Source organism: Mesoplodon densirostris, chromosome 10 (assembly GCF_025265405.1).
Source record: "Mesoplodon densirostris isolate mMesDen1 chromosome 10, mMesDen1 primary haplotype, whole genome shotgun sequence".
NCBI classification, from domain to species: Eukaryota; Metazoa; Chordata; class Mammalia; order Artiodactyla; family Ziphiidae; genus Mesoplodon; species Mesoplodon densirostris.
The window spans coordinates 32305894-32333429 of record NC_082670.1 but is presented as its reverse complement, the minus strand read 5'-3'; the positions used below and the strand labels follow the sequence as shown (position 1 = coordinate 32333429).

The 27536-nt window shown below is 50.3% G+C and overlaps 1 protein-coding gene and 1 pseudogene across 2 annotated transcripts in view; both read left to right on the top strand.

Moving 5' to 3' along the window:
• Positions 1–27536, top strand: part of PTK7 (protein tyrosine kinase 7 (inactive)) — a 60067-nt gene that overhangs the window by 8343 nt on the left and 24188 nt on the right. Inside the window, exon 1 of one of the 2 annotated variants that reach the window (XM_060111615.1) lies at positions 19745–19826. The exons of the other annotated variant lie outside the window; for it this stretch is intronic. Coding sequence (XP_059967598.1) covers positions 19760–19826 — 67 coding nt within the window. The 5' untranslated portion in view covers positions 19745–19759. Of the gene's footprint in view, positions 1–19744; positions 19827–27536 lie in introns of those variants that run through there. 2 annotated transcript variants of the gene reach the window in all.
• Positions 13599–14645, top strand: LOC132497100 (large ribosomal subunit protein uL10-like; annotated as a pseudogene).

Sequence of the window (27536 nt, the reverse complement as noted above, 5' to 3'; positions counted from 1 at the left end):
TTTGAGGAACCAGTGTCCGGGTGGGGAACCCCTTTTCTTCTCTTGCACAGAAGGAGGACAACTGGAGGGAGGCTTGGAGTTGGGAAGAGGGGTTGGGTGTGCTTTGGGAGAGCCTCGTCCGTGATGACCGACAGCTGTACTCAGCTCTGCAGTTTACAGAATGCTTTCACTCGCACTGACTTTCCATCCGATCAAGAAGCCACAGAGGGCCTCCCTGGTGGCGCAGTGGTTGAGAGTCCGCCTGCCGATGCAGGGGACACGGGTTCGTGCCCCGATCCCGGAGGATCCCACATGCCGCGGAGCGGCTGGGCCCGCGAGCCATGGCCGCGGAGCCTGTGTGTCCGGAGCCTGTGCTCCGCGACGGGAGAGGCCACAGCAGTGAGAGGCCCGCGTACAGCAAAAAAAAAAAAAGAAGCCACAGAGGCAGGATGCGGGTGGTTGGGTTTTGTTTGTTTGTTTGTTTCTGGAGGAGTGGGGGTGGGAGGCATTTGACAGGTAAAGAAACTGAGGCACAAAATACGATCCGCTCAGGACTGCAGAGCTGGTAAGTAATAGAGCCGTTTCCGTGCTCTCATATGTCCTTGTATGTATGTCATCACTAGAGTCTATGAAATGTTGCATACACGCCTTGGAACCAGGTGACTATTGGGGAGTGGATTTTGCAGCCGAGATAACTCTCTGGGTGGGCTTAGAGGCAATCCTGCTAGAGTCAGAGGGAGTGTGTCCATAACTTAAACCTGGAGAGATCTTTTGGGACACAGCATTCAGGATTGCTCATTTTTCTCCCCCCACCTTTTTGGTTACAACAGTCAGGTTAAAGTTTTCAATGGTCCATTCAGAGGTTTGTATACGTCTTAAAGTTTTTAGTGTTATGATCAGACTATATGTAATCTAGAAGTCCAGAACACCGTGCCTGCATCCCCAAGATTGGAGCTTTTCTCATGAACCCATGAGTCCTGAGTCTCTTCCGCCTGGTGCTTCTGGAAGGTCATGGGCAGTTACAGGCCCGGGCTTGCAGGTGTGCTGCCGCATTCCAGACCGGTGTGCCTGCTGAGAGTTGCATACTGGGTTATGCTGCGGTGGAGACCATGTAGGTGGTAACAGAATCATCTCTGCTCTCAGTTTACCTCCTCTGATGTCTTTTGTACAGATAGATGTGCCCGTGCCCTGGCACATAGTAGGGGCATGATGGATGTAGGTTTCCTTCCATTTCTGACTTTGGAGGCAAGTCTTAATTCTCAAGAGGTTTCAGAAGAGGTTGAACAATGACCTCGACATCCTGAGAGACGTAAGTTCTTTGGTGCCAGGTGTATCTCCCTTCGGCTCAGCCATTGACCGCGCTTGGCAATCCTGCTAAGTTTGTTCTTCCGCTTCTGAAGTTCTCAGGTTGCAACACGGGAATTTACGCTCTATCATGGAGGGTGCAAAGCAACACTTCAGTGTTCTGATTCTTTTGTAGCTCATCTATTAAAAAAACACACAAAGATGAGCTGTTTCCCAGCTGGGAGAAGAAAGTAGGCTCCTTCAGGCTGGCAGTTCCATTGAGAGGTGGTGTGCTAGGATGGCATTTGTGATCCCAAGTTCACTTCCAGCCACCTGAATAACAAAACAAATCACAGACAAAGAAAACGGTTGTCTTACAGTCTTGGGGGTGGGTGGGCGGGGAAAGGAAATGCTGTTGGTCTTGGAGCTGCAGCTACAAAGAGCAAATCATTCTGTTTGGTTAATTTAGCAGATTAAACCAATTGTTAAACTGACCAATTTAAAAAATGCCCAACTTGCCAGCAGTTTTGCAGCTTGTGATCTGGGCTCCTCCTCTACCCTAGGGGTTCGGGCCTCCTGCAGGAGGAGCTTGGAGGGGAGGGGGGAATGCGGTGCCTTGGAACAAGCCCTGGGGGCCTGGAGGAGGATCTCTGTCTTTTCTTTACCCCCCCCACCAAAAAAAAAAAACTCCTTAAAACAAAAGGCTTTTATTTAGTAAACACCCGCATGGCACCCAGCCCAATGCAGTGTCCTGAGTTGCTTGGTGCCGCAAGGGGGATGGGTGGGGAATTTGCCTCTTTATTTCTGTGTAAGAGGTTGGGGTGTTGTCAGCTGCTTCTCAGCCTTCGTGCCTTCCCTTACGCTCTTCACCTTTGTTTCGAGGGCCTCTTGAAGATGGTCCGAGAGGTCCGCTCAGCTGGCCTGCTCTGTCTCCGGTGAGTCTCTACTTGAGCCTCCCCATGAGACTCTACTTGAGCCTCCCCATGAGACTCTACTTGAGCCTCCCCATGAGACTCATTTTCCCAGGCACCCCGAATCTGCCACTGGCGACCCAGGAAGGGGGCAGGAGAGCCTGGGCCCAGCCGGGCCTGGGCTTGGGTGGCACCTCCCTCGGTCCCCTTCCCACCCGGCCGGGATCAAAGCAGCCTCCTCAGGGAGCAGGGAAATGCCTCTCCCAATAGCCCCACCAGTGAGTAAACAGCCAGGGCCTCTTGCAGCTTTTGAAGCGCGGTGCTTCGGCCCAGAGGAATGCAGAACATTTCATTTTAGGAGTGGACTTAGGTTTCCAGCGCTCTTGGTATTTGCAAATTTGAAACAAATGCCCTCATTTAGCAGCAGGCAGGCTGGGCAGTAAACCGGGGCTGTTTAAGGGCGTTTATGACGGTCACAGGTATTTGTGGGAAGAGGAACCCCAGCAGGTTTGGGAGAGGACAGAGGGTTTATGGTGAGGTGGGTTGTACAAAGGCCCCAGCCAGGTCTCCGGTGGAGGGTTGTTGTTAGGTGGGCTTTGCCATAAAAAGCATTGCTGCCTCCTGCCCCCCAGGAAGTATCTCCTTCTGGCAGACAAAGGGGTTTGGGATGGTGTTTAATCCCCAGGGTTGATGCTCAGGGCCTTGCCCCTCTCACTTGGCTGCCAAAGTATCAGATTTCCAATGAACCCTTCCTTCTCCCACTCCCAGAGCTTGAAAGGCTCATTAAATGTGCTTTATGTATAACAAGTTGGCTGAGAGCTTCCCCCCTTCATTTCCAGCCAGTTTTGTGAGGAAGGAGCTAGGGAAACCTGTTTTCCTTTTGTTGTTTTTGGAAGTAGGATCTGTGAAGGTGCAATTGCAAAAAGACCCTAATTTCAGGAATCAGCAAGCAAGTGTTGTTTGCCCTTGAAGGGGCGGGGCAGCTTAACCAAGGCTGGTCTGTCTGAGGCCTGGCTGCCCCGCGCCGGCCCCCGTGCCCCCAACCCCGGAAATTCAGAAATCTGTTCAGGAACTGAGTTCTGGCTTTGCAGCTTGCTCCCCGGGAGACCTTAGTTCACTTTGCCTCTCTGAGCCTCAGTTTCTTCTTTTGTAAGATGGGGATGGTAATACCCATCCCATTAGAGGTCTCGTGAGAATTAAATGAGTTAGTACTGTATTTCACGAACTCTAAGATGCTCTCTCTCCCCCTCCCCAGTTTCACTTCTTTGGTTGTGAGATAATTATGTAATGTTGTGCCTTAGTTTAACTGGTACCATTTCCTTTTGCTGGAACATAAATAATGGTGCATCTTAAAATCAGTGACATCTTTGAAATTCAGTGTATGCAAAGGACTTCGTCTGTCCTATTGTGAATACTTGATAAAAGGTAGTTAGAATGTGATTTAGTGGGCTTCCCTGGTGGCGCAGTGGTTGAGAGTCCGCCTGCCGATGCAGGGGACACGGGTTCGTGCCCCGATCCCGGAAGATCCCACATGCCGCGGAGCGGCTGGGCCCGCGAGCCATGGCCGCGAAGCCTGTGTGTCCGGAGCCTGTGCTCCGCAACGGGAGAGGCCACAGCAGTGAGAGGCCCGCGTACAGCAAAAAAAAAAAAAAAAAAAAAAAAAAAAAAGAATGTGATTTAGTTACAGACCTGTTTTTGCTTCCTATCTATTAGTAACTTGCAATAGAAGCTGTCTTCCTTTTAGTCTGGCACATGAATAACAAAGGATGTTTAAGGCAGATGGCCTCATGCTAGGTAATGTGGGAGGGGAGGTCGGGGAACTTCTAAATCCTTAAAAAGCAAGCGATATCCAGAAGAGGAGGTAGCTGTCCCTAAGAGGGCAAACAGTCTCTTGTGGAAAGAAAATACCTCTCTTATGGTAGAGTCTCCAGTTATTTATTTATTTATTTAGCCACACCACCTGGCATACGAGATCCCAGTTCCCCAACCAGGGATTGAACCTGGGCCCCGGCGGGGAATTCCCCTAGAGTCTCCATTTTAAAAGGCTAAGTTGAGGGACTTCCCTGGTGGTCCAGTGGGTAAGACTCCATGCTCCCAGTGCAGGGGGACCGGGTTCCATCCCTGGTCGAGGAATAGATCCTGCATGCTGCAACTAAAAAAAAAAAAAAAAAAAGATCCCGCATGCTGCAGCTAAGACCCAACACAGCCAAATAAATAAATAAATAAAATATTTTAAAAAATTAAAAAGGCTGAGCGGGGAATTCCCTGTCGGTCCAGTGGTTAGGACTTGCTGCTTTTACTGCTGGCGCCAGGGTTTGATCCCTGGTCAGGGAACTAAGATCCCACAAGCCATGCGGCCAAAAAAAAAAAAAAAAGGACATAAAAAGGCTGAGCTATTCCAGGGGGAGACTGGAGACTCACTCCAGGAATGGATTGTCTGGTAGGCAAACTGAGACAGAACCAGAAGAGGGTAATGAACAAGGCAGGGACACAGAGAAGCACCAAAGAGGGGAGACACAGTAAATGCCAGGTGCTCAGAGGGTGAAGACCTGAGGGTGGCATGCGGGAGACCCCCAGGGGGTGGTAGCATGGGCTTCCGCTCACAGCAGCACCGTTGCGTGGGGTTGATCTGAGCTTTCTGGAGACAGCTGGTGCTAATCATTCTGCTTGGTGCTACCTGAGCATTGGCTGGGTGGTGCGGTTCCCCTCAGGACACAAGTGGCCCAAAGGCTGGGGAGTTCTTCCTTTGCTTGAGTTTTGGTCCATCTGATGGTGGGATGGATTGGCTGTCAGGTTGGGATTTGGATGGCACATGAAAAGACAAAAATATGTCCCTTTTGTATGTGTCAGTGGATATCGAGAGCAAAGCTTTTTTTCTTTTTTAGTGGATTGCTGTGTAGATATGTGTTTTAGGCACCTCACCTTACAGGAGTTTCAGAATGCATTCTTTCTGTGTGGTTGCCCAAAACTTTAACCCTTGGTAGGTGTGCCCAGCTAGGAAAGGGGCTGATTAAGGGCTCGCCTGGAGGGCAAGAACTCAGAAGTCCCAGGGTCTAGAGACCCAGCCCCTCCAGGGAGTCAATGCTCTGCTTTACTTCCTTTGGGAACGTTTTGAAGGAGAATAAAGCGTTGCAGATGCTGTGCCTTGAACAATCAGGAAGAAGGGCATTGAGGTTAAGAAAATTCCAGGGCTCTTTTCAGGGCGTTTCTGATGATATAAAAATGTATTTTGATAAAACTCTGAAACTTCTGGGGAAGCTGATCTTCCCATCGCCTGTCCTGGGAGGCAGGGGTTCTTTTCAAACCAGGTCAACAAATTCTTTGAAGCCCTTTTGTATCTCAAGCACCCAGAGCACTACCCGCGGGCCCTCCATTGTCCTGAGCGTAACTAGTTGTCCAGTTTGAGAAGCCTTGAGAGGACTTGCCTGGACCTCCGTGGGGCTCCTGCCAGCTGCTGGCCTTGAGGGTGACGGCTGTAGCAGCTGAATTAACAGCCGTCTGTTCTGGGCCAGGCCGCTGCCTCAGCCTTGGGGAGAGGTGTTGATCAGGCTGATGGGGCAACAAATCCCCCTGAGCCCCAGGTTGGAAGTACATTAGTTAAACGTTGCTCTTAGACTCCTGACAAATTGCTTTCAGTTTTTGCTGCCAAAAGAGAACTCTGAAAACAGGGTGTAAATTGGGTTATTGACACTGTCTCCGTTTTTGTTGCTTCCATGAGGTTGGTGGAGGAGGGCGCCAGTCCAAGGGAGCTTTTCAGGTTCCTCTGGTACCTGACATCAGGTGAAGAGGAGGAGGGGGTGGGCATGTGGGGTGAAGTGCCCTTGAATGCAGGAAGTGTGGTGACTGGACAGGCCTTTGAGGTGCCTGGGACCAGCCTCTTTCATTAGATCAAAGAAATACCTTTTGTTTTTCTGCTCACACTTTCCTCTGCCCTGGAGCCAGAGTCGTAAAGAGGTGGAGTTGTGAGGGTCTGCATCTGGTAGTTGGGGTGGTAGGTGGAGGCGGGGCGGAGGGGGGGGTCTTCCCTCCCGCTGTGCGCTTCCTGCATCCTGCTCCCACTGTCCTGGTGTGCAGGGGTCTGCCTGGGCTAGCCTGGGCACCCCGGGCTCTGCTGGGCTGCCCTCCCGGTAGGGCCCCACCTGAGCTGGGCTATAAGCTGGAGAAACCAGGCGCACAGAGATGGATTCCATTGCAGGCTAAGTGTTTTGTTGCTGAATCGTTTGCATTCATTAAAAGTAGCGAAGGGTGAGTGATATTTAAGGCAACACCATGGGTTTGCTGGAGGCTGCTGCCTTAGAGCCTCATTAAGAATTCTTGGGGCCGGGGAAAGGATGGGCGTAGCTCATTCAAAGCTTACTTAACTTCTGACTGCCTTGGGCATAGGCCAGCTGCTAAAATATGAAAAATGTCTGCCCAGAAGCCCCCAGAGCTTGGCCAGACTGCCCTGGCCAAAGAAAACATACACTTACAATTCATTATTTAGCCTCCTCCTGCGAGTTTGCTCGTGTCTCTTCCTCCCCTGGGACCTTGCTGAGTTGGGGGCACAAGCGGGGGCAGGAAGGCTCCTACGTATTTTAAGGGGAAGCTTAGCCTAAAGCAAGTGCTGTCTACATTCACCCCACCCACCCCCTGTTCCCTACTGATGGACTTTAGGCTGTCTCTGAGGGTTTGCTCTTGTAAACAATGCCACCACAAATATCCTTGTATCTATCTGTACCCTTGGGCTTGTGTACCTGAAGGGTAAATTCCCAGTAGTCGAGCTGCTCTGTCAAAGGATAGGAATATATCACAACTGGGTACAACATTCTGTATTTATGTTATTTTTCTGGGGAGGGTGTTTATAGCTTTCATCAAATTTCTGAATCCCTGCTGTACAGTGGGCCTGTGAAAATCGCACGGGTTAAAGTGTGAAAACTAGTAAGCATGGTTAAGGTGTGAGACATTGCTGGGGTGACTGGAGAATTTATCATCCAACCTGGGGCATTGTTAATAATTATGCCAAGACAACCAGCATAAGCCAGGGTTGTTCCAGGTAACTTGGGAGGATGGTAGCCCAGTGCCCAACAAGATCTTTTCCCCTGATCTCTGGGACCATGTATGTTCTCTCTTCTACACCATGGAGCTCTGAATTACCTGCTCCATTTTCTTTTCCATTCTAGCAGCTGTGTTCTTTTTGTTGCTCCCAACTTGATGATGAGCTTGGTAAGGTGGGTCCAGTTCCTGACCTTTGTTTTCCCAGATGCTCAGTGGTTGTTCAAGTTGTTCTTGGATTCCCAAGACCAGAATTTGAGTCCTGGAAGCACTGTAACTTCTGAATTCCATTTCTCCTCTTTTCTTTTTTTAAAAAAATATTTATTTATTTGGTTGCACCGGGTCTTAGTTGCAGCAGGCAGCCTCCTTAGTTGTGGCATGCATGTGGGGTCTAGTTCCCTGACCAGGGATTGAACCCGGGGCCCCTGCATTGGGAGCGTGGAGTCTTAGTCACTGTGCCACCAGGGAAGTCCCTGAATTCCATTTCTTAATCTGCAGGATGACAATGATAATATCCACCTCATAGATCTATGGTGAGGGTCTAATGAAGGAACGTTTGTGCAGGGGTGTTGCGGCGTGGCCTTTGTTTGTGGGAGGCAGGCTTCAGGGACACGCATATTGACATGTGTTGTCACTCCTTATTGACATAGACTTGGGAGCTCTTGAGCATTGCTGGCTTTAGATTTGTGTTTTCCACTTCTCCAGTTATTACCATCCCTTTAATTGCTCTCGTATCTATTCCCTCCCCTTTTATTCTATTGTCCGTGGCTTTGCCATTTCTCCCTTGGAATACTGCTGGAAAAAAGAAGTGAATTTTTGAAGGCAGCATCTTTTTTTCCCTCTCAAAAATGTCAAGACACGTACTTCATGAAACCTAAGATAAAAACATCCGGTGAGTCGCAACAGACTGAGATAAAAAAGAGCTTACCGAGAAGGGTGAAGAAGTAATAAGAGGACTGGCTGAGATAATGGAGTATGAGGAGACAAAAAATGCAATAGCAGAATTCAGTTTCCAGTATTCACTTTAAGGAGCTGAATCAGCACTGCAGTTAATCTAATCAATGTCATGCAGCTGAGGAGCTCTCAGAATCCAGAGGAAAATGTACAGTGAGGTGAAAATGATGAAAAAATGTGATAATTAGAGAAATAGATTCAAGATTTTAAAAAGGAATAAACAAAGGATATACAAGTAGAATTAAAAAGCAGATCCGAAGAGGCAAGTAAAACACAATACATATAACAAAGGAAGAATTGTAGTATTAAAACATAAAGGAACAGGTGGATGGCCACACCGTGCATGTCACAAAGTTGATATGACCTTGATCCCAAATGCTGACTGACAGTGCGGAAGAGGAAAGTACACTACTTAGAAATATTGGTATGAAAGTCTAAAGAAAATACTGGCAAATACTATGTTAAAGATAATGTACCATAAATAATTAGGATTTACTCCAAAAATGGCATGGGTGGTTTAATTTAACGTAATTCATCAAAATAAGAAGTCAAAGGAGTCACACAGTTATCTCAGTAGATGTGAAAATGACATTAGATACAAATTAGCATCCATTCCTGTTTTTTTTTTTAATCTTAAACAACAACTAACGTATTTAAAAATGAAATTATAGGGAGTTCCCTGGTTGCACAGTGGTTAGGAATCCGCCTGCCAATGCAGGGGACACGGGTTCGAGCCCTGGTCCGGGAAGATCCCACATGCGGCGGAGCAACTAAGCCCGTGCGCCACAACTGTTGAGCCTGAGCTCAAGAGCCCGCAAGCCACAACTACTGAGCCCGCGTGCCGCAACTACTGAAGCCCACGCGCCTAGAGCCTGTACTCCGAAACGAGAAGTCACCGCAATGAAAAGCCTGCGCACCGAAACGAAGAGTAGCTCCCACTCGCCGCAACTAGGGAAAGCCCGCGTGCAGCAGCAAAGACCCAACGCAGACAAAAAATAAAAAAATAAAAAATAAATTTAAAAAAATGAAATTATAATGCTGTTCTCTTTAAAGAAGTCACTACATTAAAATAATAAAGTCTCTACTATTTAACATTATTCTGGAAATTGTAGCTGAAATGATACTGTAAGAAAACGAAAGTGAAAGTAAAGTTAATGGTCTTTGCAGGTGGTGCCATTTTTTTTTTACATGTGAAACCCAAGTGTCAACTGAAAACCATTAGAATCAGTAAAAGAGTTGAGTCATTTGGCCAAATACAAAACTACACAAAACCCAGAAGTTTCACTAGTTATCAGCAAGTAACCTTTTAGAAAATACAATGGAAACGTTTATCCCATTCACAAAATCAACAACAATAAGAAAACCCATAAAATACGCAGGTGTAAAGCAATAGAATGGAAACTGTATGTTGAAGGAGTCAGTAAATAACACCCTTCTTTCCTCTGAATTTTAAACCAGTGGATGCAGGGAGGAAAGAAAGACGGACAGGAATTAGACAGATGGAAATTAGTGTATCACCTTTATTACAGATAAAGGTTAGGTTGAGGAACAAGGTTGTAATCTGAACAGGATAAGCTTGTCTGATTCATCCCTGAATTGTGTGTGTGTGTGTGTGTGTGTGTGTGTGTGTGTCTCTGATTCATCCCTGAATTAGGGGGGGTGTGTGTGTGTGTGTCTGATTCATCCCTGAATTAGGGTGTGTGAGTGTGTGTGTGTGTGTGTCTGTCTGTCTGCAGGGGGTATATTCCCCCTCCCCCAAGTGGGCAGGAGAGGAAGGATCAGAGCCAAACATATTCGGTGAGACATCACGCCTCCCTGGAACTTCTGGGAGGAGGTGGAGTGAGACTCCAGTGGTACCCCCTCCACTGAAATGGGGAAGAGTTATTCCTCCTTAAAACTTCCTTTGCTCCCTGAGCTCACCGGGGCTTAATTGTTGAAGGCCCTGGACTTCTAGGGGGTGTGGGTGCCTGGGGTGTGGCTCTTCCTTTCAAGGAAAGGGCACAGCTGTCAGCTATTCCTGCTTCCACCTTCACTAACCACACTGCTCCTTTGTGGGTGCTTCCAGGACACCTGGAGAACAGAGTACATTTCCCTCTAAAAGGCTCTTGAAGCAAAACAGGACAGTATTTAAATGAATTCCAAGACAGCTTTGCACCCAAGGGTGAAAATTCACTTCCTATCTATTTCCAAGCCCAAATCATGTGCAAACATATTTTCTTCTGAGTAAAGTAACATTTGAGAACAGGAACTCTCACTGCCCTGTTCACTGCTGTATTCCCAACACTTAGAACAGTGCCTGGCACTTAGTAGGCATTCAGTAACTTAATGACCATTCTCAGGGGGGAAAAGTGTGACATGTAATGCAGAAAATGCCTTATATTAGTGATCTTATTGATTACAAATTAATAAGAAAAAGATAACAGTAAAAATAAGGAAAAAAGTAGACAAAGAAATTGAATAGAAAATTCAGCTAACCAGTGAACATACAAAAGATGGCTTTATGTTAAGAACAGACTAAATGTCTTAAATGAGTTGCAGAATAAAACAAAGTATCATTTTACATTTCTCAAATTGGCAAAGGTTAATAAGTATCAATGTTGGTAAGGAAGCATAAATTGGTACAGCCTTTTTAAAGAGCAATTTGTCATTTATCAAAGCCCTGAATTGCATTCTCTTTGGTCCAGGGGGAGTCCTGTTTCTAGGAAGTCATACTACAAGAAACATTCCCATTACCAATGTGCATAGGTACCTGTACAGAGAGATTCAGTTGGGGCATTGTTTGTAATGGCAAAAAATTGAAAACCATCTGAATGTCCATGATTAGGGTGTTAGACAAATAGATTTTGGGTCACCGATACAGTGAAATAATATACGGTGGTTGAAATGAATGGGCCAGAACCATGTGAACAGACACGGAAAAATACCTGTGGTTAGCTGTAGGGCAAAAAAAGCAGTTTGCAGAATAGCAGGTGTTAATAGGTTGAATAGTGTCTCCTGAAAGGATATGTTCAAGTCCTAAGCCCTGGGACCTGTGACCATGACCTGATTTGGAAATAGGGCCTTTGCAGATGTAATCAAGTGAAGAGATGTCATTAAGGTGGGCTGTAATCCTATGTGACTGGTGATGTCCTTACAAGAAGAGGAGAGACACAGATGCGCACAGAGGGAAGGACGTCACGTGATGACAGAGGCAGAGCTTGGAGTGATGCAGCTACAAGCCAAGGAGCGCCAGGGATTGCCTGTGACCACCAGAAGCTGGGAGAGAGGCATGGAACAGACTCTTCCTAGAGCCTCCAGAAGGAACCAGCCCTGCCAACACCTTGATTTGGCAACTCTGGCCTCCAGAACTGTGAGAGAATAAGCTTCTGGTGTTTTAAGCCACCCAGCTCTGGTGATTTGTTACAGCACCCCTAGGAAACTAATAGACCAGGTATGACATTATCCCATAATCATGCCTCTGTGAATGTACCTTGACAAAGAGCTTCTTCAGTCCATTTTCTAACCTAACAGCCACCTCCTTGGAAACAGGGACTCACTGTGTTGGTGATTTTTTTTTTCCGGGGACAGCCTAAGCAGGGTAAACTTGGATTTCACCTCCTTTGCCTGCTCCACCCCTCACAAAACAGTGTCCTAGTGGCCTTTTGCTGTGTTCCCCCTCATCATCCCTTAAACTCTGAGCATCCGGAATTACCCTGAGTTCGTGTTTTGTTTTTGTGCTTCTTTTTCTATTTGCCAAGCCCCGTTCCTTCTTTTTTTTTTTTTTTAATTTTTTATTTTTTGGCTGCGCTGTGTGGCATGTGGGATATTAGTTCCTTGACCAGGGATTGAACCTGTGCCCCCTGCATTGTAATTGCAGAATCTTAACCACTGGACCGCCAGGGAAGTCCCAAGCCCAGTTCCTTCTTAAAATCTTGTTTTGAAGAGCCTTCTTCCAGGATGCTTCTCTGCCCCCTTATACCCTCACTCTGAGTTAAAAGCCTGCCTTGTGCACCCACCCATCGTGCACCCACCCATCATGCTGTGTGATAATGTGGTAAAGCCTAGTGATTATGATAGGTTTTCCTTTGGAGCCAGATGACCGGAGATTTGAATCCTGCATTTGTCACTTATTAGCTGTGTTTACCTTGAGCAAGTGGCTTTACCTTTCTGTGCCTCAGTTTCCTCATCTGCATAACGGGGGTCGTAGTACCTACCTCACTGGGTGGTTGTAAGCATTAACAATGGGGTTAAAGCTCTCGCAATAGTGGCTGGCACGTAATAAACGTTCAGTAAGCCTTTGCTATTGTAATTATATGTTTACTTGTCTGACTCCCCCACTAAACAGAGATACTTAAAGGCAGTAATTGTATTTTTCTCTCTCCATCCCCAGTGTTTTGCAGAGTACTTGGCACATGGTAGGCATTAAATAAATGTTTGTTGAATTAATAATGATAATTAATGTAATTGCCAACCAGGATCCCATATTGGGCTCAACTCAGTTTGGATCCACATCATGCAGGGGCCAGTGAACCCGCCACAGATCAGCTGGTATTTCCCAAGCTCCTCCAATGGGCAAGGCGTCCACAGTGGAGGGGATGGAAGAGTGGACGTCCAGCCCCTGACCTCAGGGAGCTGAGAATCTGGTGGAGAAGATGGTGGAAGCGCATGAAACGTTAATAACAATATTAGGTCTTAACCGTTTGTGGGAGCAACAGAAGAATGTGCGTTCACAGTTAACTATTTCAGCCCTTGTTTTCCAAATTCCTTCTAGAGAGCTTCTTTTTTTAAAATAAATTTATTTATTTATTTTTGGGTACTTTGGGTCTTCGTTGCTGCGTGTGGGCTTTCTCCAGTTGGGGCGAGCGGGGGCTACTCTTCGTCGTGGTGCGTGGGCTTCTCACTGCGGTGGCGTCCCTTGTTGCGGAGCGTGGGCTCTAGCCACGCGGGCTTCAGTAGTTGTGGCACACGGGCTCGGTAATTGTGGCTCGCGGACTCTAGAGCGCAGGCTCAGTAGTTGTGGTGCACGGGCTTAGTTGCTCCGTGACATGTGGGATTTTCCCGGAGCAGGGCTTGAACCCTTGTCCCCTGCATTAGCAGGCGGATTCTTAACCACTGCACCACCAGGGAAGTCCCATAGAGAGCTTCTTTTTAATAATGAAACATAGATCTGGAGGCTTCGTCAGGGTCAGATTTGATTTTTTTTCCAGGTATACTTTCTCAGTAGGCACATAACATCTGGTTGTCTCTCTGGAATTAGCAGCCGTCAATAATCATTGCCAGATCCAGTATTTCATTAGGGGCTATACAATGGTGATATTCTATTTATCAGCTGGAGACTTCTATAAAGATAAACCGTCCCTTATTAACTGTTTGGTTACCCTGAGGTATAGCTGTTCACGAAAGGGAAAGTAAATGCTTCTTGACCAGTTTTTAAAATAATGAGCCTCTCGCCAGGCGTCCTCGAGTGAGTGACATCATCTTTAAACCCTGAGTGGCAATCCCTGACACACTGCCGCGATGCCCAGGGAAGACAGGGCAACCTGGAAGTCCAACTACTTCCTTAAGATCATCCAACTTCTGAATGATTATCCGAAATGCTTCGTTGTGGGAGCAGACAATGTGGGCTCCAGGCAGATGCAGCAGATCCGCAGGTCACTCCGCGGGAAGGCTGTGGTGGTGATGGGCAAGAACACGCTGATGCACAAGGTGATCCGAGGGCATCTGGGAAACAACCCAGCTTTGGAGAAACAGTTGCCTCACATCCAGGGGAATGTGGGCTTTGTGTTCACCAAGGGGAACCTCACTGAGATCAGGGACATGCTGCTGGCCAATGACGTGCCGCCTGCCGCCCTGCAAAGTCGCTGTGCTGGTCCAGAACACTGGTCTGGGCCCTGGGAAGACCTCCTTCTTCCAGGCTTCAGGCAGTACACTAAAATCTCCAGGGGCACCATCGAAATCGTGAGTGATGTGCAGCTGATTAAGACTGGAGACAAATTGGGAGCCAGTGAAGCCACGTTGCTGAACATGTCCCCCTTCTCCGTTGGGCTGGTCATCCAGCAGGTGTTTGACAATGGCAGCGTCTGTAACCTTGAAGTGCGTGACATCACAGAGGAAACTCTGCATTCTCGCTTCCTGGAGGGTGTCCGCAGTGTTGCCAGCGTATGTCTGCAGATTGGTTACCCAGCTGTTGCATCTGTACCCCATTCTATCATCAGTGGGTACAAGTGGGTCCTGGCTTTGTCTGTGGAGACTGTTTACACCTTCCCACTTGCTGAAAAGGTCAAGGCCTTCTTGGCTGATCCATCTGCATTTGTAGCTGCTGCCACCACTGTTGCTCCTGCTGCTGCTGCTGCAGCCCCAGCCAAGGTTGAAGCAAAGGAAGAGTCGGAGGAGTCGGACGAGTATATGGGATTTGGTCTCTTTGACTAATCGCCAAAAAGCAGGCAATTCAGCCGGCTTTATTTGTGAAACGAGGAAATAAACGCTTATGTCTCTTACCAAAAAAGAAAAGAAAAGAAAAGAAAAGAATGAGTTGGTTTTCTATCGTCCTTCAAAGGTGACCAATGGAGGACTCTGGGCTCTTTTTTTTAATTTTAAAAACATTAAAAAAATTTTTTAATCTTATGATTTGGCATTACCGGTGTCTTTAAAAAATTTTTTTATTGGAGTACAGTTGATTTACAATGTTGTGTTAGTTGTAGGAGTACAGCAAAGTGAATCAGTTATACATATATATATATCCACTCTTTTTTAAGATTCTTTTCCCATGTAGGCTATTACACAATACTGAGTAGACTTCTCTGTGCTATACAGTACGTTCTCATTAGTTATCTATTTTATATATAGTAGTGTGTATATGTCAATCCTAATCTCCCAATTTATCCCTCCCCTCTGGGCTCTTTTTTTTTTTTTTTTTTGCGGTACGGGTGCCTCTCACTGTTGTGGCCTCTCGTGTTGTGGAGCACAGGCTCCGGACGCACAGGCTTAGCGGCCATGGCTCACGGGCCCAGCCGCTCCGCGGCATGCGGGATCTTCCCAGACCGGGGCACGAACCCGTGTCCCCTGCATCGGCAGGTGGACTCTCAACCACTGCGCCACCAGGGAAGCCCTGGGCTCTTTTTTTCTTTAAACATCATTATGAACTCACAGATTTTAAACTTACCAGTGTGTTAAGGCCATGTGGTTCTTACCATTATGAAGCTTAAAAGGTCCCTTCTTGGGCTTCCCTGGTGGCGCAGTGGTTGAGAGTCCGCCTGCCGATGCAGGGGACACGGTTTCGTGCCCCGGTCTGAGAAGATCCCACATGCCACGGAGCAGCTGGGCCTGTGAGCCATGGCCGCTGAGCCTGCGCGTCCGGAGCCTGTGCTCCTCAACAGGAGAGGCCACAACAGTGAGAGGCCCGTGTACCGCAAAAAAAAAAAAAAAAAAAAAAAAAGGTCCCTTCTTGGCCTCGCGGGAGCCTCTTCAAGCTGGCCCTGAACCTTTTGATGCGACCCTGCTTGTTTTTGCTCATTTCCTCGTATGATAAGATGTTCCAGGTTCATCCGGCACATTTCCTGCCCAGACCTGGAATCAGGTACTTCTCCAAGGAAGAAGGGCATGAATTTTTTAGGATATTGGTACAATATTACCAAACCACTTTCCAGAAGGACATTATTATCATTTACACTCCCATCTGCAAGGCATGAGGACCATTTTCTCCATATACTCAACCAGTGTTGAGTGTTATTTTAAAAACTTGGCATTCATTTGATAGGGCAGAATGATTTGCATTTCTTATTTGCATTTATGTTCCAATTTGCATTCATTAGGTTACTGGTGCATTGGAATGTTTTCTTATATTTATTAATCATTTATATTTGTTTTGAGAAGACATGCTGTTTTGACCATGTTACTATTAGAATTTTAGTAGTTATTATGATCAATTTGTAACTGTGTATCAAGGCCAGCAGCCCCTTTTCTGTCAATTGCTAGAAACCATTTTCCTAATTGGTCGTTTGCCATTGGGAGTTGTTTACAACTTCTATTTTATGTAGTCAGATATTTTCCTTTATAAAGCATTTTCCAGTCCTCTCTCATTGGGGACTTACGGGATCAGAAAGCTGAACCCTAAGAGTTATCTCCAGGCATTAGTTGGCACCCAAACATTCACTGTGCTGTCCTCACCTAACTACCGTTGGGTCCCTTGAGGCCAGAGGCCTGCCTCATTCCAACATGGTCTGGATCCATTTTCACCCAGACAGACTCGCTCTGACTCTTCTTCATATTGAAGGTGGGAGAGTGACTGAAATGATGAGCAACTGCTAATCTGGGCACTGCCTGGAGGTTCCCGGGGCAGTGGGCCAGAGAGCGCAGAGGTCCCAGCAGTCAGCTGCTTTCCTGTGGAGACCCACTTAAGTGACCCGGCAGCTCCAAGGCTCCATGGAGCAACTGTGGGACAAAGTTTTGGACCCCAGGGTCTGTTCAGAACCTATACACCCACATGGCAGAGATTGAGTGGGTGGCGAGTCAAACAGGGCAGTCGGCAGCTGCAAACGGTCTGCGTGAGAGGGATGCCGACCAAGGCCTACACTGGGTAAGAGGTGGTTGTCATGGGACGGAGGCCCTTAAAAGATTAAAAAAAAAAAATCTCGAACATAATAATGACGAGCAAGAATGGCTAAGAGCCCAAACTCATATGATACTTAATACGTGCCAGGCACTGTTCCAAACATGCTACATTGGTTAACATGTGAATTTACTTTTCGCAAGCCTAGGAGGTAGATACTGTTATTAGCACCATTTTATAGCTACAGAAACGGAGACACCGAGAGGATAAACAGCTTGCCCAAGGTCATATGCTCGGTAAGTGGGAGAGGAGAATTGAAGTGCAGACAGTCTGACTCCAGACTCTGAGCTCTTGTCACATCTCCGTCCTGCCTGTACACTGTGAGCCAAGGCCTTAAAGTGGTGCAGCTCTTCAGACTTCCCAGGGGGCATTTTGTCCCTGCAGGGTAAGGAGCAGCTGGCTTTACAGATGGGGAAACTGAGGCCTGAAGGACAGAGTGATTTGCTCAGAGCTGTCTGTGCAAGTCAGATGCAGGTCTTTCTTTTTTTTTTTTTTTTTTTTTTTTTTTGCGGTACGCGGGCCTCTCACTGTTGTGGCCTCTCCCATTGCGGAGCACAGGCTCCGGACGCGCAGGCTCAGCGGCCATGACTCACGGGCCTAGCCGCTCGCGGCATGTGGGATCTTCCCAGACCGGGGCACGAACCCATGTCCCCTGCATCGGCAGGTGGACTCTCTACCACTGCGCCACCAGGGAAGCCCCAGATGCAGGTCTTTCTGTAGGTGACACTCATTTGGCATCAAAGTCAAACTCTTTGAACCTCCTAGGAACAGAATTGCCCTTAGACAGGTACAGACAGTGGTTACCTTTTCCCTTTGAGAGGGCTGACCCCTCCGGGGTCTGGTGAACGGGGGGTGGGGGTCTTACTTAGGACTTTCCTGGGCTCCTGAGGGCTGTGGAGGCGGGCCTGCTCTCGGGATCTCATGGTCTGAGCCCAGGCTGGCTGTATCTGGAAGCTGACTTCTTTGCCCTTGTGTGAGGAGCAACAGAGTGTGTTCCAAGAGCACCAGGACTGCTGGATCAGCGGTTCTGGAAAGGTTGGGTAGAAAGTGCCCTGCTGTCTTCTTGCTCCTGGCCTAATGGCTCAGACCATTTTTAGATGTCAGGAAGTGTAACAATATGGTACATTTATCTTGGTGAATAATGGATGAGCCCAGGGAAGGTACTATATTTTTCCTGGTGAATTATTTACCAGGAGCGTCTAATTTGAGGCTTTCCACTATGAGTGGTCTGAATTGGGTGTATCTAGAGTCCCTCCCGACTCCTCTCACTCCCCGGGTCTCCCAGCTACAGGTTCGCTGTAACCTTCCGTGTCTAGTGTTACACGGTGGCCTGTAGCCAGGGACTCTCTGAGTTTGGAGTCCCTGTGGCCACTGGGTTGGGTGGCAGGAGGGAGTGAGGAGGACCCTCCCTACTAGAGATGCAGGGAAAGCCCTGTGGGGGGTTTACTTGGCCGGGGGTTGGGGGGGAAGCTGGGGTCAATATGGGGCTGGGGGCTGCTCTACAGGCATGGGGAGCCTTTTGTGTGCTTACGTGTGTGTGTGCACATATGTGTGCTCTGGGGTCTTTGTTTTTCTTGTCCCTTTCTCTGGGTCTCTCTAGGACTGTATGTTACTCTCTGTCTCTCAGTTTGTCTCTGTCCGTGTCTCTCTGTCTGTTGATCTGGGTCTCTCTGTGTCTCTCTGTCCCCGTCCCTCCCCCCTCCCTCCCTCCCTCTGCTCCTCCCTCCCTTCCCCTATCCACACCATCAGTCTCCCTCCAGCCCCCTTTTTCTCATCTTCCTGTCTCCCTCTGTCTTTCTCCATCAGTGTCTGCTTCTCTCTCTCTCCCTCTCTCTCTCTCTCTGCGTGACTTTAGAGGCCTGTAAGAGGCACCTCCTGGGATGGAGGGGCAGCCAGTTCCAGACTTAAGTGAAGCCAGATCTTGGTACCTTCCAGACCCTGACTTCAAGATCGACAGAGTAGGCATAAAATAAACTTTAGGTCTTTGTCATTTTTTTGGCTATTCAGTTATTGCATCAGCCACTCTTAGGGGCTTTTTTTTTCTTTAGCTATTTGGGTGTGCTTTATAACACCACCCCGCCCCCCGGCCTCCAAAAGTCAGTTATCCCTAGGCTTTAAGCATCTGGTAATGTGTTGCAAGTTTTTGGTGCTTTTAAAAATAACTTACAAGGAATTGTTTCTGTCTGTTATTCATCAGATTGTATTTTTTTCATCTGTTGTTACTGATTTGGAGATTGAAATACATATTTTGCCATCTTTAGCCAGAATGCTTTTTCAGAACAGCTGATTTTTCAAAAACGACTATTTTTTGGTTATTTTCTTTTAAAAAATAAAGGAGCAAATCATCAGTGATGCAGTTAAGAAATAAAGGAATAAAATTGGTTTTGTCTTACTAGAGAGTTTATATTTTAAGCTGTAAAGTGAAGTTTATAAGGAGTCTAGGAAATGTCTGATGCTTTGATTCTAATTAAGCAGCTGGCCTGCCTTCCCCTCCCCCTCTCTGTCCCCTGACCATGCCCTCCCCCAACTGGGCAAGCATCAGTTACATCTGAGTGATGTTGGAGCAGTGACCATGGCCACAGTAGTCGATCCCCACCTCCAGATAGCTTCCCCCTCCGACATTTTTCCAGCCACACGTGGTAGCAGAGGTGGCTGAGGGGAGGGCCTTTGATGGCAGCAGCAGGTCTACCTTCAGAAGAAGGCAGTGGGCACTGCAAAATCCTGCCCCCCGCACCCCTCCCCAGCAGCCTAGGGGCGAGGAGGGCACCCTTGCCTCTTGAAGACACTGGCTCTTCCAAACCGCCTCCTTCAGTCGGGATTCTTCTCTTTGTGTTTCAGATTGAGGCTTAAAGCCTGGAGCAACCCTTTCCCTGGAGAGAAGGGTTGGTTTCCAGAAGCAGCTGTTGGTCAGACAGGTGGAGAAGAAAAGAAAGGAAGGCTGGGAGAGGGACACTTGGAGGACGGTGTCCGGCTCCGACTCCTGGGCCCTGCCTTGTGCCCTGGCCCCGAGGGGATGGCCAGGCTGCCGAGGGCCGGGTTCATCTCCTGCACATGTGTTCGGCATCGCCGCGTGTCATCGGGTGTGTGGTACACGCAGCCCATTGCTGCAGGCCCTGGGTGGCTCGTGCTTTCCACATCACACATAGCAAAGCGATGTCCTCACATTCCCCACTCTTGTCTGCTCCAGGAAGTGGTTTGCAGAGCGCTTCTAAATATAAAAGTATGAGCCTGCCTCTTCCTCTTATCCCTTTGGAACCAGCTGAGGACCAACCTCTTTAGTCACTTTGGGGGTTTGATGGGAGGAGGAAGGGGCACGGGAGAAGCTGGGGGGTGCGCCTGCATGTGTGTTTCCCCAGGCTCTGCTGATACCCATATGCGTGCGGGGGCGCAGCGTGAGGCTAGGTGCAGTGCTGAAGGCCTGGGCAGGGTGCCGGGGCAGACAGACAGGAGGGTGTAGGCTCAAAGACTGATTTTCAAACTGTGGGCAGCTATGTTCAGCCACTTAACTTGTTTTCAAAAATTTCATTTTCTTCTTGCTTCCCCAGACCCAACAGTGTGTTCTTCTACTGGGAAAAACAGCAGGATGTAGGTGATGGCCACAGGGAAGACACCTTGAAACATAGTGCTACATGGAATAAAGTGAGAGGCAGAATGAGAGATAATGCAAGACCATTTATATGGGTTAAAAATAGCCGCACACGAAACAACAATCACATTTGACCAGAGCACATACAAAGAGAGGATCTACCTTAAACAGGACAGAATGGTTGTTGGTGGGACTTGGATAAAAGGGGATAAAGTGAAAGAAATGAAGAGCAGCCAGCATGGCAGCGTGGAAAGAACACAGATGTGGGAGCCAGACAGATCCAGGGGCAGTTCCCGACCCTGCCATTCCTGGGATAGCCTTGACCCCAGTTTCCTCCTCTGTGAAATGAGGCTGGTCCGTGTGGAGGGTTCTTTGGATGAGAAATAATGCGTCCATGTAATAAGGGCCAGCAAGAAGCAGACAGTCAGAGTAGCTAAGGCAGTGCTGACTGATGGAACTTTCTGTGGGGACAGAACTGTTCTACATCGGCGCTGTTCAGTACGGTGGCCGCTAGCCACATGCGGCTCCCGAGTACTAAAAATATGGCTAGTGGAGCTTCCCTGGTGGCGCAGTGGTTGAGAGTCCGCCTGCCGATGCAGGGGACGCGGGTTCGTGCCCCGGTCCGGGAAGATCCCACATGCCGCGGAGCGGCTGGGCCCGTGAGCCATGGCCGCTGAGCCTGCGCGTCCGGAGCCTGTGCTCCGCAACGGGAGAGGCCACAACAGTGAGAGGCCCGCGTACCGCAAGGAAAAAAAAAATACGGCTAGTGGAACAGAGGCAATGAGTTTTCAGTTTTGTTTCATTTTAATTAAGTTACATTTGAATATCCATGTGGCTAGTGGCTGCCATATTGGACAGAAAAGGCCGAAGGGATATTTTACTGTCTTTAGGAGCCAGGGAGGATTTTCCCTCATTGAGTGCGGTTGAGGCCACTCCACCTAAAGGGCAGGGAATCATGTTCTCCCTGCATAGGGAGTTTAGGGTGTGTGCCTCAGAGATGAGTAAAAAGAGCTCAGAAAACAGAGTCTCCCAGAGTTTTCTGAGCCTGTCTTGAAAATTAATAGATGAAGTCAGGTCCAACCAGTCCCCAGACTGTCATTTAGTTTGCTCTCAGCTTGCACAAGAAAGACCGTGGGAAGCTCACCCCCAGGCTCGCCCTGGCACTGTTCTTGCTGTGGTATCCCTGGGCCCCTCCCCACTGCACCGGGAGGAAGACCTGGTTGGGGCCTGGGTCTGGGCCTGCCTAATGAATGGCTGTGGAACCTGCAGCGAGTCCCTTTCCATCTTCTCTGGATGATGAGGGGCGGACTCTGACCCCTCTGGGGTCCCTGAGCACACCATCTGAGCATCCCAAAAGTCTTCCTGGGCCTGAGCTCCTGGCTCATTTCCCCGTCTCGTGGTCCAGCAGCCCCATTGCCTTCCCGCAATGTAGATTATTTCCGCAGGCCGCGCACTGGTGTCTTCAGGAGACAGCTGGCTGCTGTCTCTGTCTCTCCTTGGAGCTGAGAATGGGCATACAAGGTGCCCATTCAAGCTCACCTTGAGCTTGAAGTCTGGCTTGGAAGATATGGCTCTCGGTCACAGCACAGGCGGGCATATCAGGGGGGTCACGGGCAGTGAGCTGTCAGTGCAAGTGTGTGGCCGAGGCAGGCAGAGGCGGGATCTCCTGGGGAGGCAGGATGCAAGCTGAGCCGCGGGAATGGGAGTAGCTCATGAGCAGTGATGCTGGGTCCCAGTTTGCAACTCCCAGCTGCCTCTAACTGCACACCTGCCATTTATAGCATCACTTTTAATCCCTCCCGGGGCTGGCCCTACATGTGTGTGGGCTTTAGGGGCCGGCTGTGCAGCTGGAGGCTGGGGGGCAGGAAGGGGACTCTGGGGAGTGAGCGCTTTGTTTCTGTAACTGCCTCTCAGGCTCAGTGCCAGCGAATCCAGGACTAGGTCTTGGTGACTGTCCAGTCACATCCTTTTAGTTCTCTAATTTTACGTATCATAAAACTCCCTGGTGGCAGGTGGTGGTTGGTCAGGGTCACCCTACTTGTGAGGGATTGTATCGAGACTAGAACCCAGGTCTCTCTACCCCATGTTGCTTCTGCCTGATCACACCACCTCACTCTGGCTGAGCTTTTAATTTATTGCCGCTTCCTTGGAGACATCGCAGCCATCTGAGGGTTACTAAGGGCGAGAGGTATGTCCTAGGTATGGCCCTCTGAGCCCCAGCAGAAGATAGGTTGGTGCGAGGATCAGGTGGTGTGGCTGCTGGCTGAGGAGCTTCTTAAAGCACATCTCCCAACCGGTGTCTCTGCCCCTCTGGGCTTGGATGCCGCATGGTACTGGACACGAGGACCCGCTTGTGCCGTCAGAGGTTGATCTTCCCCTTCCAGGGCCTCCCAGGAGCGGGCAGGGCAAGGCTGAGTTGTGGTTTTCATCTAAGGTAGAAGAGCTGGCCCGCTACGTTGTTTCTGTGTTAATCCCTGGTGATTTTGTTCTGTTGCTCTCATCCGGATGTGGGAGCCTCTCCAGATATTTACAGTTAAATCCCAGGACAGGAAAACTCAGCTGCGTCCCTGACTCTGCTCCCGCCCGCATGGCTCCAAGTGAGGGCTGTGATGGCCTGTGGAGGGCTGCGGGGCTGCTGTCAGCGAACCTGGGGCCTTCTGTAGACACTCGGGAGATGGGGCCGAGGTGGGGGGCAGCTAGAACTTGCCCTGCCTCTGGGTCTCTGAGTCAGCTGTGGTGGATTTTCAGCAACCCTCTGAACCCTGGTTTTCTGGGGCTTATCACCATACAGGGTTGTTGGTGCTAAAACCACATGGGGTATATTGGTGGTGGACTGGTGGTGGTGGAGGGGGACATTCCAGATCCCCAGATTCACAAACCCCACTGCAGCATGTTGTGTTCCTGCCGGCCCAGGTGAACTGGGGAGATGACTGGGCTTGCTGTTCATGCAAACGACTTGTTCTTACAGAGACTGAGATTTGTTCCTCAAAAAACTGACACATGCCTATGAGCCGTGGACCCTTGGAGTGTCCCAGAGCAGCTGAAAGTGCACCAGTTAGACCCTGAAGGCCAAAGTCCTGTGGTGCCTTGGCCCCTTGGGGAGGAGAAGTGGGGCAGGGACCCTGGTACCCCTGGGGCCTCTCATTTGGTGTCCTTAGAGTTCCCACATGGAGGGGACCTGTGAGCAGGGCCATCCTCGTGTGGTGAGGAGGCCTGGGGCTGCTCTCTTTCCTGGAACAGAGCATTTGTGCCTCTCGGGTTGAGGGCTGTCCCTCCTGGCCTGTGTCCTGATGCTGTCGCCCCAGATGGGACACAGGAAGTTGGCAAACCTCTCCCTCAGGGGACCATATGCCCAATAGGAGCTGTCTTGGCCTGTGCTCTCGAGGTCATCCGGGAGTCAGGATGTCTCCACAGGGACGTGGGCCCTGGAACCAGGGACTGAGTATTGGGCATGGAGGAGTCAGCTTCCTGCCTGTGGCTGGTTGGCCTCGTGCGTGAGAAAGGTCACAGTCACTCGTGATTACACACATCCGTGCAGAATGCCCATGCCAGGGCCACCCAGGGTCATCTTGGTACCTCTGCCTGGTCCCAAAGCAGCTGTCCGAAGGATAGAGTTTCTTTAGTAAGAGGGAGAGAAGGTAGATGGAATCAACTGGTCGGGTTTGGCAGGTTCTGGGACCTGTACAGATTCAGGGGTTGTCTTTCCAAGCCTAAGAGGACTGGTCTCTGGGAGACAGGTAGTTGAGTGGCCCAGATGGTTACTTGGACCGAAGTAGCTGAAATTATCAGAGCAGAAAAACTTCCTGCTGCTCTCTGCTCTCCACAAAATCATGTTTACACATGTGTGTGCGCAGATGCACACGTATATACATGTGGGTCGACTGGGCCTGGAGCCCAGAGAACATCAAGGAAGGCGGGCACCAGACCAGCTGCTTGCTGGTGGGTGGGGAGCAGGAGTTGGGCTGCTGCCCACACAGCCCTTTCTCAGGGGGCTGGGGCCAGGGCGCAGGCAGAGTGAGTGTCTGCATGTAGATGGCTGTTGAGGAGCCAAGGAAATGGCTTGGAAAACGTCTTTACTGGGTATTTGCAGCGCCAGCTCTGTTGGGGTCGTGCCTGATGTGGGCAGATGACTCTGCCTGCCGGTCATGGTGCCGGTGCTTCCTGGGCCCACCATGCCCTCTCTGTGCTCCGGGCTGTGCTATGGGCTTTGCGTTTATGAACCCACTTAGCCTCACACAGTCCCCGAGTGGTAGGCTTGGGGTCCTCACTTTACATCAAGGGAGAGGCCAGCGGAGGTGGCATTGCTAGGGAGCAGCAGGGCCATTGGCTGCTGCTATGCTCAGCGGCTTCCTTGAGGGGCACGTGGGCCAGGTGTTCTGTGAGGGCCTGGGTGTAGAAGGTGTCATGCACGGAGGACTGGACTCTGAAAGCGGGGAGGCTTTGGGAAGCCCAGGACTGGTGTGCTTCCAGAGCGGGCCTTCCCCGGACCACAGCCCTGGGGGCATCCTCAAGTCAGGTGGTGCAGGGACAGGGATGTGCTGGGGACTGTGCCACCTCGAGGCAGGTACCACCTCGATCCCCAGAGCCTTCCTCCTTCTCTGTCATTCAGCCGAAGCTTCTGAAGAGTCCCTCACTTCCCAGCCCCTCCCTGTCTGGAGTCTGGCATATCTGCCAGGGGCTCCTCCGTCTGCCCGTTTCCCCTCAAACAAAACAACAGACCAGCCTCTCCTGCAGACCATGCAGACGGCCAGACTGGGCACAGTAAACGTGGGTGCCACAGCACTGGGCCAGGCTCCTACGTGAGAAGCCTGGTGGCCAGGGGTGTGGGCTCAGAGCAGGGGCCGGGGTCTTAGAGGAGGCCTGGTGGCTGCCCTCCCTGCCTTTTGTAACATCTAAAGTCTGCCCCAGCCAAGCACTAACCAGGACCTGCTGTGAGCTGACGTCAGGACAGAGGGCCCCGCGGGGCCGGCTTTGATGTTTCCCAGGCCCTGTCTTGGGGGTGCGGAGGGGGATCTGAGTGGCAGTCTGGGAATGCAGCCTCTCACCACAGCTCCTGCAGCTCCAGCCCCGGGACAGGACGGGATGCTGGAGGCTGAGCTGGGGTCCCTCTGAGTCATGCCATCTCTTCTGCCAGCTCGGGTTTCTGTGGCAAGTGGTCTGTGGTTCCTGCTACCCCACAGCCCCTTTCCCTCCATCCTACCCTCCACCTGATTATCCCTTTCCCATCTGGGGTCTGAGATGGTGCTGGGCCTTGCATGGGGGGAGCTTTCTAATATCCCTAAAACTCGAGTCCTTGGGCAGGACGGGTGATAGAGGTAAGGATCACGGTAGCCGCCTGCCGAGCGAGCTCATCCAAGGCACTTCACACGTGTTGCTGTGTTCTTGAGTCATGACAGCCTCACGGGAGAGGCAGAGGAAGCTGGGGAACGGTCTGTGTTCCTTACCCAAGGTCAGGCACACCGAGTGTGATGGTCAGGATCGAGGCGGACCTGACTGCAAACGCTTAACTAACGCTCCTGTGTGTGGACGAGACTCCTGGCCCCCACTGTGTCTGGAGAAGCTGAGTTGGGAAGTGGGGAGTCATCTACACTTTGAGGCGGATGATCTCTCTCTGGTCTTTGATGAGCATCTTTAGTTCTGGGTCGAGGGTCCCAAGATTTGGGTGAGTCACGTTTGCAGAGGCCTGCTGAGGCCTGGGTGCGAGGTTGCCCATCTGTGTCAGGAGTCGGGGTCGGGAAGTGTTCCGGACGCCCCTGTGTCCACCAGCTCTCGCCCCACACTTCCTCTGAGGTCACCTCAGTTCAGCTAGTGTTCGCTGAGTGCCTTTGTGAGCCTGGCGTTGTCTGCAGGAGGTGTGTCTATCTCTCTACCTGGCTGCGGGGAGTGAGACCCATTCTGAGATCAGATACTTCCAGGATTGGTTTTGAGTTCCTGGGCGGGGCTAGGAAGAGCATGGGGTATGGAGTTGGCCTCCTTGGGTCATGGTCCTGGCTCTGCCACAAATTAGCTGTTTGATCTCGGGCAAATCCCTTCATCTTTCTGGACCTCAGTTGACCCACCCATCTGTACTACACAGGGTTTGTACCACGTTGCTCAGCGGGGGCAGGACCGCACTCCTGTTCAGAGATTGGAAGTGAGCGGGGATGTTTGGGTTGTTAGGGTGACTGGGTGCAGATTTGCTAACTTGCACAGTGGATAGGGTAGCCCAGCGTGGTGGAGAATTGTCCCATCCAGAGAGCCAGCAGGAACCCAATGTAGAAGTAATGCGGGAGCTCCCAGCCCCTTTCAGCTCTGTGTGTCTTGCGGGTCGGCCCCTCTGGAATGCTGGCAAGTGGACCAACATCGGGTCAGCCCCTCCTCTGGACCCAGCCCTGGGGGATCCTGAACTTGTCTTGAAACTGACTTTATGAGGAGACGGGTTCTTGTGCCCTAAAGAACCAAACCCCCCTCCCCCCGCTCCGCCCAGGGACTTGGAAGGGTGCTCTTTGGGCCAAGATCAGTCTCCAGTGGTTTGGAATGGGATGGGCAGGACCCCATTAGCCTCTTCCTTCCTGCCCTTGCTGGGCCCAGTTTGGCCAGAGGCAGAGCCTGCTTCTTCACGTAGCAGCCCCAGGTGGCCTGTTCCTTCTTCCTGGAGGGGCAGCACATCCTCCTCTGTGCCATCACCGCCCCCCCCAGCTCCCAAACTCCCCAGGCGGCTGGTGTCCCGGGCTCTGCAGCTCCGGGCCTCTGCAGGGCACCCACACGGACCAGGAACAAAGCCCAGTGTATTATTCCTGCTTGGAATATGCCACCTGCCTGGCCCTGCCCTCCGCCTCCCCAGCCCATCTGCCACTCTGCACAGGCTCTTCGCTCTCCCCTTTGTTTGGCTACAGTTCCACCTTTGATTGCAGGGCCCCTTTCTCCGAGGGTGCCCCCCTGACCCCTGCCAGAGCTGAACTGTAGCCATGCAGGAGGGGGAGTGGATTCAGGTGAAAACCTGGGACAACTTAGCTCACCTCTCACCTAGCACAGAAGAGCTAGCCTTGGCCACAGACGGATCCTTAAGGATGGAGAGAAGAACGTGGGGGTGGCCCTGGCCTGTCTTTGGGAATAATGCCAGTTCAAGAGAATATTGGCTTCTCCTGTGATGGAATGGGTTCTCCCAAAGACGCCCCTGGGGAATGGTGGGCTGCAGAGTGGTCTGTGGATGGGATTCAAAGCC